Consider the following 11,669-nt stretch of genomic DNA (forward strand, 5'->3'; position numbering starts at 1 on the left):
CTTTCTTGTCATTTGATATGTATTATTCATGTAATAAAATCTGCTACAAAATGACAAGTCAAATGAGATCTATCTAGCTGCAATTAGATCAAATAATAGCATCTTATTTTTTACTTGGCTTTCAGACTACCACAGTTGAAAATGAGATACAAATCACCAGAACATCAAATGAAAGTAAAAAATTGTGCTTTTTGGTAAGAAGTAAAATAAATATGTATTGCTCAGATGATGGACTCTGGAGTGAGTGGAGTGATGAACAATGCTGGAAAGGTATGAGATAAGAGCAGTAACTGAATAGCTATTTGGTAACAAATATATTTTCTTTCATTGTATTTTGTAATAATGGAAATAAAAATGCTCTTGCATATAGTCTATAAGTAGAAGATAAATTAGCAAGCACCTCAGACATAGATTTATGGAAAAGAAAATTAAGCTCCAGTTTTATGAAAGTGCATTACTGATTTTAAAGTTTGATTTTATATCCCCTGTAATAAATGAATTCTATTTTAGCCCAACTTAAGAACACAAGGTATGACTCTCTTTCTTTCTTCCTAATTTTCTATATAATTTGTCTTTTATTATCTTCATTCTCCTTCTGAAACAACCAGTTTGATTTTAGGATAAAACTACTTTCTTTTTCCTCAACAAAAAATGCATCTCCATTCCTCATAACCTCTCTTACCAAACAGGCATATCGTACTATCCTTGCATACAGACGTGTTTTCCTTATTATTTCTAGCAGCTTTAATTACATGTATTAATTAGAATTCTTAATCCTAGAAATTTTAATTTATAGTGAAACTAAAGCAATTGTGAACTGTATATTTTGCCAACATGCTTTAGATTGGAAAATTTATGAATACATTTCATAATTTCTAGAAACATATGTTTCTTCACAATATAGTCTTTCAGTATAACACAAGACATGCTTACCAACAGACCCCAATATCGTAGTTTCTTTGTAATAGTGTTTAAAAAACAAAATTCAACTGTGTAAATTTGAAGATCTGATTGGCTTTATGTAAGATTTATAAATTGAGCAACATCCCATTTTGCAAATAGGAAGGAGCTCTGAGGAGCTGTCTGAAATGGAAGGTTTTATAAGCAGAAGGGGGAAAATTATGGATTATTTTAGGAAAGGTCACTTTCCTTTATGGGATGAAAGGGGTCAGAGGTCCACCAGGCAGATTATCTCACTAGTACTGATCAGGTAATTCCAGACACTTGATAAAGGTCATGTCCCTGGCACAATGCTGAAACTGTAATTAAGTTAGATTTTAAGTCTTAGTTTTCTGGTCTGGAGCTTAGCACAAGGGACTCCATTTTGAGCCTATTATCTTTTTCCTTTAGCAATAGGAAGAAAAAATAGATAAACCTATGTTCAGCAATTAATGTTTTAGTATTTTATCTTATTTAAAAATGTCTTTTTTTCGGGGCACCTGGTGGCTCAGTGGGTTAAAGCCTCTGCCTTCGGCTCAGGTCATGAACTCGGGTTCCTGGGATCCAGCCCCACATCAGGCTCTCTGCTTGGCAGGGAGCCTGCTTCCCTTCCTCTCTCTCTGCCTGCCTCTCTGCCTACTTGTGATCTCTGTCTGTCAAATGAATAAATAAAATTTTAAATAAATAAATAAAATAAAAATGTCTTTTTTCTTCAAAAAAAAGATTTTATTTATTTGCGAGAGAGAGAGAGAGAGAGAGAGTGAATTGGGGAAAGGGCAGAGGGAGAAGTAGACTCCCCACTGAGTGGGGAGCCATATGTGGGGCTGATGCAGGGCCGGATGAGGGGTTCGATCCCAGGACTCTGGATCATGACCTGTGCTGAAAGCAGACACTTAAGGACTGAGCCACCCGGGTGCCCCCAAAATGATCTTTGTTTATTAGTATATTATGGATATTTAGAGCTATCCTTCATTTAACTTACCAAAACTTTTTTTTTTAAAGGCTTTGTTTATTTATTTGACAGACAGAGATCACAGGTAGGCAGAGAGAGAGGAAGGATGAAGCAGGCTGCCTACTGAGCAGAGAGCCCAATGCGATGCCAGGGCTTGATCCCAGGACCCTAAGATCATGACCTGAGCCAAAGGCAGAGGCTTTAACCCACTGAGCTACCCAGGTGCCCCTAACTTACCAAAACTTTTAAGGTTTTATGTTACCAAAAAGAGTTGGGGAAACAAAAAAATTCACCTAAAAAACTCTTATTTCATAAACATCTATCTAATTATTCTCAATTATGTTTATATTACTCACAAAAACTTGATAAGACATGAAAAAAAGTCAACCGTCATCTCAAACTATTTTTTCATGCTGACAAATTTTGTAAGAGATAACATGAACTCTTTTGACCTTTAATAAGCCTTGGTAGAAAAAAAGAATTATGTTTAATCCTGGTAACTTGAAAGACATACCTGTTTTAATTAAACCAACAAACTTAAAGTAGTTTTAATACCCAGATCATGTAAACCTGAAACTCATTTGGGTTAGTTTCTTATTATATTTCTGAGAATTGTTTATATAAATGTTTAATTTTCTTTAAGTCGGTTAAATAGAATTTTTTTACAAATTAATTTTGACAGTACTATCCATAGGCAGAAAAATATCTTACAATACATGTATATATAAACACACACAAACAGGGGTGCCTGGGTGTCTCAGTTGGTTAAGCTTCTGACTTCTGCTCAGGTCATGACCTCAGGGCCCTAGGCTCAAGCCCCAGCAGGGCTCCAAGCTCAGCAGGGAGTCTACTTATCCCTTTCCCTCTGCCCTTCCCCCCTGCATGTGTGCACGTTTGTGTGTGCGCACGCGCGTTTGTGTATGCACGCTCGCTCTCTCTGTTTCAAATAAAATGTTCAAAAATAAATAACTAGAAATATACAGACAGAAAACTTATAGCTTCCATTTAAAAAATACTGCCATTGAATCAGGTACAATAATACAAATTAGTATTTGTGAGAAGCATTCATCTAAGTTTCAAATGACCTTTTTTTTTGAGTTCTTCTGGTAAGAATTACCTCCCTGAAGTTTGTACTTGAAAGAGATGACCTAGATAAAAGCACTTACCAAAGACACAGGGAAAGAATGCGTGTTCCTCCAACAAGGATTTGAGTTTCCTAAGGCCAGAATTGTTACAATACTTAACAAGCCTTTAGAAATAAACAGGGGAGGTTTAGGGAGCGATAAAAAGGAAGAAGTGAACTTCAAACCACTTCTACAGCTGCATTTCTCATTCTGTAAAGATTTGTAAGATAAGGACAATTATTTTTATTTTCTCCAAGAACTGGATTGCAGCCTAAATGACATAAGAGGTTGATCCTCCTATTAAAGTACCTTACCTTCAATTTGCTTTTTTATACCATGGATCTTTGGAATGTTTTAGTAAATCCTTTTACAAAGGCTTCAGAAGGTTTTTCTTTCTGGGTGCATAATTTCATTTCGGTTTAGGGAAGGAAGCCTAAAAAAAAAAAATTCTTTCAGGCTCTGTGTATCAGCTTTCAGTGTCTGACCAACTTGTGACCATAGAACTGCTAAAGAATCCTTTAGACTATCTTGTGAGTTTTCAGCTGGGACAAACAGTTTTTCTGGCAGTACTTAAGAACCCCCACTTGGTGTAAGAGGGGCCCCAAGGAGGATGTAAAGGATATTGCCTTCCGAAGATCCAGAGTCATTCCTAAAGATAGCCCTAGGAAGGAATCAACCTGCATGTCGCAGGCAGCAGGAATCCAAGCCTGATTTGTGGGACACAAACGAGACAAGCAAGAAGGCATATAGCTATCTCTGGGAGAGACAGGATCAATAACCAGTGGGTCTGGATTTGAAAAGGAAGGGACAATATTAAATTTTATTTTCTTCTCTTGATTGAGCACTATGCAGAGATTTGTGAGAGCTGACTCTGGTGAGAATTCTCACCCTTTGCTGGCTTCTACCAGTTTTCCCAAGATGCCCTTTGTAGACTCCAGAATTTGGCAAGGTTTTTAATTAATTTTAGTGTTAGCTTCCCTTGGCTGTTAAAGGGAATAACATAGCAGTTTACGAGAAAATCCCTCAGGGTCTCATCAACTCTGGGAGGGGCCCATATGGGAACCTTCCTTCAGGGAAGGATAAATATGAGGACATTTGAGTTGATGTTGAAGAATTTGCATAGGGCCTTTGTAAAGTCTGTATAAAACTTCTAAGCAAAACTTTTAAGCAAAACTTTTAAGCAAAGGCCTTCTTTCTGAGTGTACAATTTAAACTTGGACCAATTCACCCTTGTTCCAGAGTTGGAGGGAAGCATCTCTTGTTGCTTCTATCTGCCCCTGAACATTGGCTGTCAGCTGATCACTTGTAGGAGGGCCTAAGAGCAATTCTGGTCATATTGGGGGGGGGGGTGGCGGAGGAAAGTTTTCTCAGGGAGCCATATGATTTGTCTCTTAACTGTAATATACCGGTAGGAAGAACACCCGTTAGCATCTAATAAGGTCCTTGTGAGTGGGGGTGTTTTTTGTTTTTTTTTTTTTAAAGATTTTATTTATTTGACAGACAGAGATCACAAGTAGGCAGACAGGCAGGCAGAGAGAGGGAGAGGAGGAAGCAGGCTCCCTGCAGAGCAGAGAGCCCGATGTGGGACTCCATCCCAGGACCCTGAGATCATGACCTGAGCCAAAGGCAGCGGCTTAACCCCCTGAGCCACCCAGGCGCCCTGTGAGTGGGGGTGTTGAATGGCCACTAATCTTTCCAACTCCTCTCTAAATTTGTATGATCTGAAAGCGAAAGTAAAGGGGCTTTATAATTTAAAAGAATAGCTGCTGTCCATGGGACATGAATTCTTCACAGTGGGGGTCCAGGATATACCTGAAAAGGACTTCATATGGGAAGACCTGAAGCTGGTAGAGCCTGATTAAAGAGCCCTGGGAAGTAGGAACTATAAAGGATAGCAAAATGAGGGGCGCCTGGGTGGCTCAGTGGGTTAAAGCCTCTGCCATCGGCTCAGGTCATGATCCCAGTGTCCTGGGATAGAGCCCCGCATCAGGCTGTCTGCTCCGCAGAGAGCCTGCTTCCTCCTCTCTCTGCCTGCCTCTCTGCCTACTTGTGATCTCTGTCAAATAAATAAATAAAATCTTTAAAAAAAAAAAAAAAAAAAAGGATAGCAAAATGAGTTCCACCACCCTTATTGGGTGCTTCTGCTAAAATCACTTCCTAGCTTTCAGTATTTACACAAGTAACCCATATACCCTGGACCTGGAGATCAGGCAAGAGTATTCTCTGTAAATGTTAGAGGAAAGGGGAAGCTGAACTAGGCAGATGGAGCCAGATTTTGAAAAGGAGAATTTACATTGGATGTAGACTTTAATTTTTTTCTAATTTTTGCTCTTCCATTTTGTTAAGGGAGCCCCTAAGGCTTGCCATATTATATTCCTTTGTGTTCCGTTTTTATTTTTTATTATTTTTATTTTTAAAAGATTTTATTTATTTATTTGACAGAGAGAGTGGGAGAGAACACAAGCAGGGGGAGCGGGAGAGGGAGAAGCAAGCAAGGCGCCCGATGCAGGGCTTGATCCCAGGACTCTGGTACCACAACCCGAGGCGAAGGCAGATACTCAACAACTGAGCCACCCAGGCGCCTGTGGAAAAAAAATTTAGTTTTTCCACAGCTGTCAATAGGATGAGTGCTGTCTAAAAGCTTCAATCTAGAAATCTAATTCAAAAGTTCCATTTTCTGGCCATTGATAAGTAAGATCTATTAATCTCAATAGTGACTCAAATCAACACAGAAGGACACAGAAGGTATCGCAAAGGAGAGTACACAAGATACAGCCCTCACAGGATTCAGTCTAAGAGAACAAAGACCTTTATTATCACAACGAGACAACAAAAATTGAGATGACAAAGGCCCCTTATGAACTGAGACCCCTTAGGACAAAATTCCCCTGACAGCTGGCAGAGTCAGACCAAGAAACCTAGGTCTAGGTTTAGCCTAGTTCTAGCCTAGTTTAGCCCAAGTTCTGTTTTTACATTGGACCCAGGCCTAACTCCCTCCGCTCAGATCCACAGCCTATTCAGCTCTCTGCCAAATGCACACTGGTACATGTACCCTTTGTTTGGCAGAATATTCTTACTGGTCATAAAGCCAAGCTCTCAAGTTGTAGAAAGTGACAAAAAGAAACCGAGGCAAAGGATTAATAGAGGGGCGCCTGGGTGTCTCAGTGGGTTAAAGCCTCTGCCTTCAGGATTAATAGAAAACAAAAGTACTAATACCAAATCTTTAACAGACGTACTGCACCCAAGGAACTTGTTCCATAAATATTTTCTCCTGTTAATCTACATTTAGAAAAGAAAAGGACTCTCACCACTCTTGCTTTCATGAGACTCTGTAGGCAGAGATCTAGGAGACTCACATAGTAAGAATTCTTGCCAGCCAGTTAAAATTTATCCTGCCTAACACACTAACTGTTGTGGAGGAAAAATGTTCCTTCTAGTCTTCTAGGTTCTTTGGCTTCTCTAATAATTAAACTGATATAAGATAGATTAACAATAAAAAAAAGTTAATTTCATAAGTACAGGGGCCCCATGGAAATGTGAGACCCAAGGGTAATTAGGGCAGTTGAGGCTTATATGCCATCATGAGCTAAGGAATGGGACTGGGACCTGGGATTTCAAAGTAGGAGAAGGGTAATTCACAGGACAATAGGAAGAGGGGGATATCCCCACAGGGGATATGTTCCAAGACCCCCAATGGATGACTAATACCAACCATGGAGAGTACTGAACCCTCTATAAACTGTTTTTTCCTATATAATCTATGGTAAAGTTTAATTTAGGAGTAGGCACAGAAAGAGATTTAACAGCAATAGCTAATAAAATAGAACAGTTATAACAATATACTGTGATAAAAGCTATGTGAATGTGGTCTTTTTTTTTTTTTAAGATTTTATTTATTTATTTGACAGACAGAGATCACAAATAGGCAGAGAGGCAGGCGGAGGGGGGTGGGGGGAAGCAGGCTCCCTGCTGAGCAGAGAGCCCAATGTGAGGCTGGATCCCAGGACCCTGGGACCATGACCTGAGCCGAAGGCAGAGGCTTTAACCCACTGAGACACCCAGGTGCCCCTGAATGTGGTCGTTAAAAATACCTTATACTCAATCTTCCCTTCTTGTGATGATGTGAGATGATAAAACGTCTAAGTGATGAGATGAAGTGAGGCAATGCTGTAGGCATTATGACATAGCATTAGGCTGCTGTTGATCTGATTATACATAAGAAGGAGGATCATCTGCTTCTGGACTGCCGTTGACCACTCGTAACTGAAACCATAGAAAGCAAAACCATGGAAAAAGATGGGTTTTTTTTGTTTGTTTGTTTTTGTTTATTTATTTATTTATTTAAAGAATTTATTTACTTATTTGACAGAGAGAAATCACAAGTAGGCAGAGAGGCAGGCAGAGAGAGGAGGCAAGCAGGCTCCCCACTGAGCAGAGACCCTGATGCGGGGCTCGATCCCAGGACCTTGAGATCATGACCCGAGCCGAAGGCAGAGGCTTTAACTCACTTAGCCACCCAGGTGCCCCCATGGTTAAGGATGTTGATGGTGGTGGGATGCTACTGTAATTACATGTTTCCCCTGCCATACAGATAGGTCATTCAAATGAAAGTTGTTTCTGGTAATAGCTTGCTCTCAGACCAGGCTGAGAATAAATAAATAAAATAAATAAATAAATAAAAGAATAAAAATTCTTTTATGTGGTTAAGGAAGAGGTAAACATTTTTCTTGAGTCTGCTGAGTCTTTTTTTTTTTTTTTTTTTTTTAAGATTTTATTTATGTATATAGAGAGGGAACACAAGCAGGGGGAGGGAGTGAGACAGGGAGAAGCAGGCTTCCCTCTGAGCAGGGAGCCTGATTCAGGGCTCAGTCCTAGGATGTTGGGATCATGACCTGAGCTTTGCAAAGGCAGAAGCTGAAGAATTGAGCCACCCAGGCACCCGGCGTCTGCTGAGTATTGATTGCCTTCGGCTCAAAATAATCCCCTTACCAAGGTGGTGTATTTTCTGGTTATGTATTCTGCTCCCTGTTACCAGATTTTGCTCACTATAGCATTAGGTGATATAATATAAAACTTTGACTTAGTAAGAGTTAAGAGATACACAAGACCTGTTTTTCTAATCACTTAGCTAATATTTCATCATTTTGGTATGAAATTTCACGTAAAATTTTAAATGAAATCATATCGGAAAACAAGAATTGAGCTTTGGGGAGTTGTTTTTCCAAATGCAATGAAGAGATGTGACGTTTAGTCAAGTAATTGTTCTATATACAAATTGCACAAATGGAAGGTATGCTATACTCAAACAAAACTGTGGTACCTATGCACTAGCAAATATGGCAGAGGCTTCCAAGTTTAACTCAGTTCTTCACCAGTTACTGGCTTATTTACGAACTAATTTAGCTTCAAAAATAATTGTAGGGTGCCTGGGTGGCTCAGTGGGTTAAAGCCTCTGCCTTCGGCTCACGTCATGATCCCAGGGTCCTGGGATCAAGCCCCGCATCGGGCTCTCTGCTCCGCGGGGAGCCTGCTTCCTCCTCTTTCTCTCTGCCTACCTCTCTGCCTACTTGTGATCTCTGTCAAATAATTAAATAAAATCTTAAAAAAAAAAAAAGATGAAAGTTATAAAAAAAATTGTAAACAGGGCGCCTGAGTGGCTCAGAGGCTTAAGCCTCTGCCTTCAGCTCAGGTCATGATCCCAGGGTCCTGGGATGGAGCCCCACATCAGGCTCTCTGCTCAGAAGGGAGCCTGCTTCCTCCTCTCTCTCTGCCTGCCTCTCTGTCTACTTGTGATCTCTGTTTGTCAAATAAATAATAAATAAAATCTTAAAAAAAAAAAATTGTAAACATCTAACCTTTCCTTTTTTTTTTTTTTTAACTTTTTAATCCTAGGTGACAAATGGAAGGAAACCGTAGTATTTTTCTTGATACCATTTGCTTTTATCTCACTGTTTGTTTTGGTAATAACTTGTCTGCTTTTGTATAATCAAAGGGCTTTACTGAAAACGGTAAGTTGTATAACATAATGTTTAGTCTGAGATAGTAGCTAACAAATAAATGTTCTGTGTTTAGAATTGATAGACCTATGTTTTTATAATTTTTCCTATAAACTGTGGATATACAACTGATGTTGTATGGATTATGATGATGTCTTCAGAAAATTCAATAATTTAAAAAATTAATCCTATAAAGCTAAATTTGGAGGTGGATTTACTTTTGTTGAAATATAGGAATAAGGTTTTGGAATATGAAACACTATCCACCTCTAGGGAACAATATAAGGAAAGAGTTACAGGAGAAAAGCAGGATTGGGAGGAAGGAAAGAGTGACTTAAACTGAATATAGCCTGAAATATATTACTAGTTTGTCATAGGCAAATATCCCCAAAATTGAAAAAGATAGTGTCTGCCCTCCAAGAGTTTATATACTCTAGTTGGGGAGATAGAATCCATAAAAAGTAATAATCTGTACTGTGAGCTGTTTTTAGATGGTTCCTATTTAAGCTGTACAAATGTTACACAATTTCAGAAAATGAAGATCAGTAAAGATTGGTGGGCTTTAAGGAGAAACTGTGATTTGTAGAAAAATATCTTAATGCCAAGTCTTTTAAAGATAAAGGGAAATTTGAATGTGCATGAAATGTTTCACTATATTTCTCTGCTGAACACTTTTTAAAAATCTATTTCTCTGAGTTACTAATCTGAGTTGAAATAGTTTGTGTTATTATTGATTATTTGTTAATAATGGAGCTCTTTTTTTAATTTCAGATCTTTTATGCAAAAAAAGAAGTCTTTTCTCATCAGGAGACATTTTTTTGACTCATTAACTTTCAGTCTTATGACCAAATGTTAAATATGAGTCTTATTAAACTGAAGCTTTTCACCAAATATTGAATAAATCTTGTTTTAAAAGCATTGTTGTATTTAAGTAGACTTTAGAATACTCAAACCTTCAACTAGTAGTACATTTTCTGGATTCTATTAATAAGTTTTCTCCTCATTAATGCATAGTCAGAGTACTACACATAGAGAAGTCAAGGGTTGGGTCAGATTCTATTCACTGATGTATTAATAAAACAGTGTGATTTTATAATTTGCACTAAGCCAGAAATATTGTTGAATTCTGGAAAATGAGATTCTCATTTAAAAAAAAATAATACTTGGGATGAATGTAGTCACCATAAGTAAAGTCGTTTGGCTTTAAAATTAACCTGTGGAGAGGATTAATAAGAAATAAGTTTTCAGTACATTGATAGTCTAAATATGTGCTTTATATTTTGTGGAAAAAGGTGGAAGAAATGAATGCATAGGAAGGCTGAAAATAATGAAATGAGTAGAGAGATCATATTTGAAAAATCCAGATGTCACAAATATGTAGTAAAAGCTTGGGAGTTTCCTGTACTAGTTGGCAGGCCGCATCTCCTACTTTCTGATGGTGTGATTTTTTTTTTTTTAAAGTTCAGGAACCAAAATGCAGAAGCCTTGAAATTACTAAGAAGCCTTTTAAAAGTAAATATAACTTTCAGACTAATTGACAAGTAACTTCTGGGAGAGAACATGGCAACCAAAGTGTAGAGAGTTGCTTTAAAACTTAGGGAATAATGACCTATATATAGATTACAGTCAAGAGCCAAGTTTTAGTTTGGACAAATTTCTGTTTAATATAATTCAGAGTGTTTTTTCCTTGTGGTCCACAGACCAATAGAGTAGGGATTTCTTGGGAGCTTATTAGAAGTGCAGAATCTCAGACCTTAACCCAAACCTTCTTAATTAGCAATCTGTATTTTAAGAACATCCCCAGGTGATTCATTTGCACATTCAATTTGAAAAGCACTGATATATAAGAGCATTTTAGAATGAAATTGATTAAAACAGCATAATGGAGAGATAAACCCATCAGCAGGATAACCACAGCTTTGACTATTATTGGTAGTGACCATTTATCTCTAAAAGGGGAAGAAGAGATAAAACCGAGGTATAAACCAGAATACCACCCTCTACTGTCACTTGTAATCAATGACAGATGCACTACCACCTTCCTAAGGCCTATCCTTGTTAAACATTAAAAGTCCCATAGCAATATATATGATTAGCGAATTACTCTCAAACCAGGTCTTGCTAAAGATGTTTTTGAAGAGTTGAGAGGTGATGGGGAAGAAGGAGGAATGTGGAGGGGAAAATGTTAAGCCTAGACAGAAATGGAAGTCAGCCACATGAGTGGGTCTCGGGGAACAAGTATTTCAATTCCTCTCTTGAGAGCTGCATAACTAGTTCTACTAATCAAAAGATTGCTGGAATTCCTGCCATAAATCTACAAGTCCCTACCAAAATTTCCTAATAGCCTGGATATGACAACAAATCTGGACAAAAAGACAAAAGGTCTTTGCAGAAGGATCCCTGGAACTCCTGGCCTACTAACTCTACAGGTTTACTAACCTTTCAATAAAGTGACTCCAAATTTTCTGAAATTGAATTTTTTCAAGTCCTTTTTTTTTTTTTTTTTTTTGCATCATGATAGAGTTTTAAGATACCAAAGATTTCCCAAATGTTTCATATATAGATAGTCCCCTAAGTCACATCACCCCTCTCTCCCATCTGACTTCTGTCACCTAGGGCTGCCCTATCCCCTCACTTAGAAGCCTCTCCCCTAGGACC

General features: G+C 38.2%; 1 protein-coding gene across 3 annotated transcripts in view; it reads left to right on the top strand.

Moving 5' to 3' along the window:
* Positions 1-9,890, top strand: part of IL13RA2 (interleukin 13 receptor subunit alpha 2) — a 46,793-nt gene extending 36,903 nt beyond the window's left edge. For all 3 annotated transcript variants that reach the window (XM_044234825.1, XM_044234824.1, XM_044234826.1), the window contains exons 9-11: positions 126-270; positions 8,908-9,023; positions 9,783-9,890. In XM_044234825.1, coding sequence (XP_044090760.1) covers positions 126-270; positions 8,908-9,023; positions 9,783-9,833 — 312 coding nt within the window. In that variant the 3' untranslated portion in view covers positions 9,834-9,890. The remainder of the gene's footprint in view (positions 1-125; positions 271-8,907; positions 9,024-9,782) is intronic.
* Positions 9,891-11,669: the final 1,779 nt, after the last annotated feature.

This window comes from Neovison vison, chromosome X, assembly GCF_020171115.1.
Source record: "Neovison vison isolate M4711 chromosome X, ASM_NN_V1, whole genome shotgun sequence".
NCBI lineage: Eukaryota > Metazoa > Chordata > Mammalia > Carnivora > Mustelidae > Neogale > Neogale vison.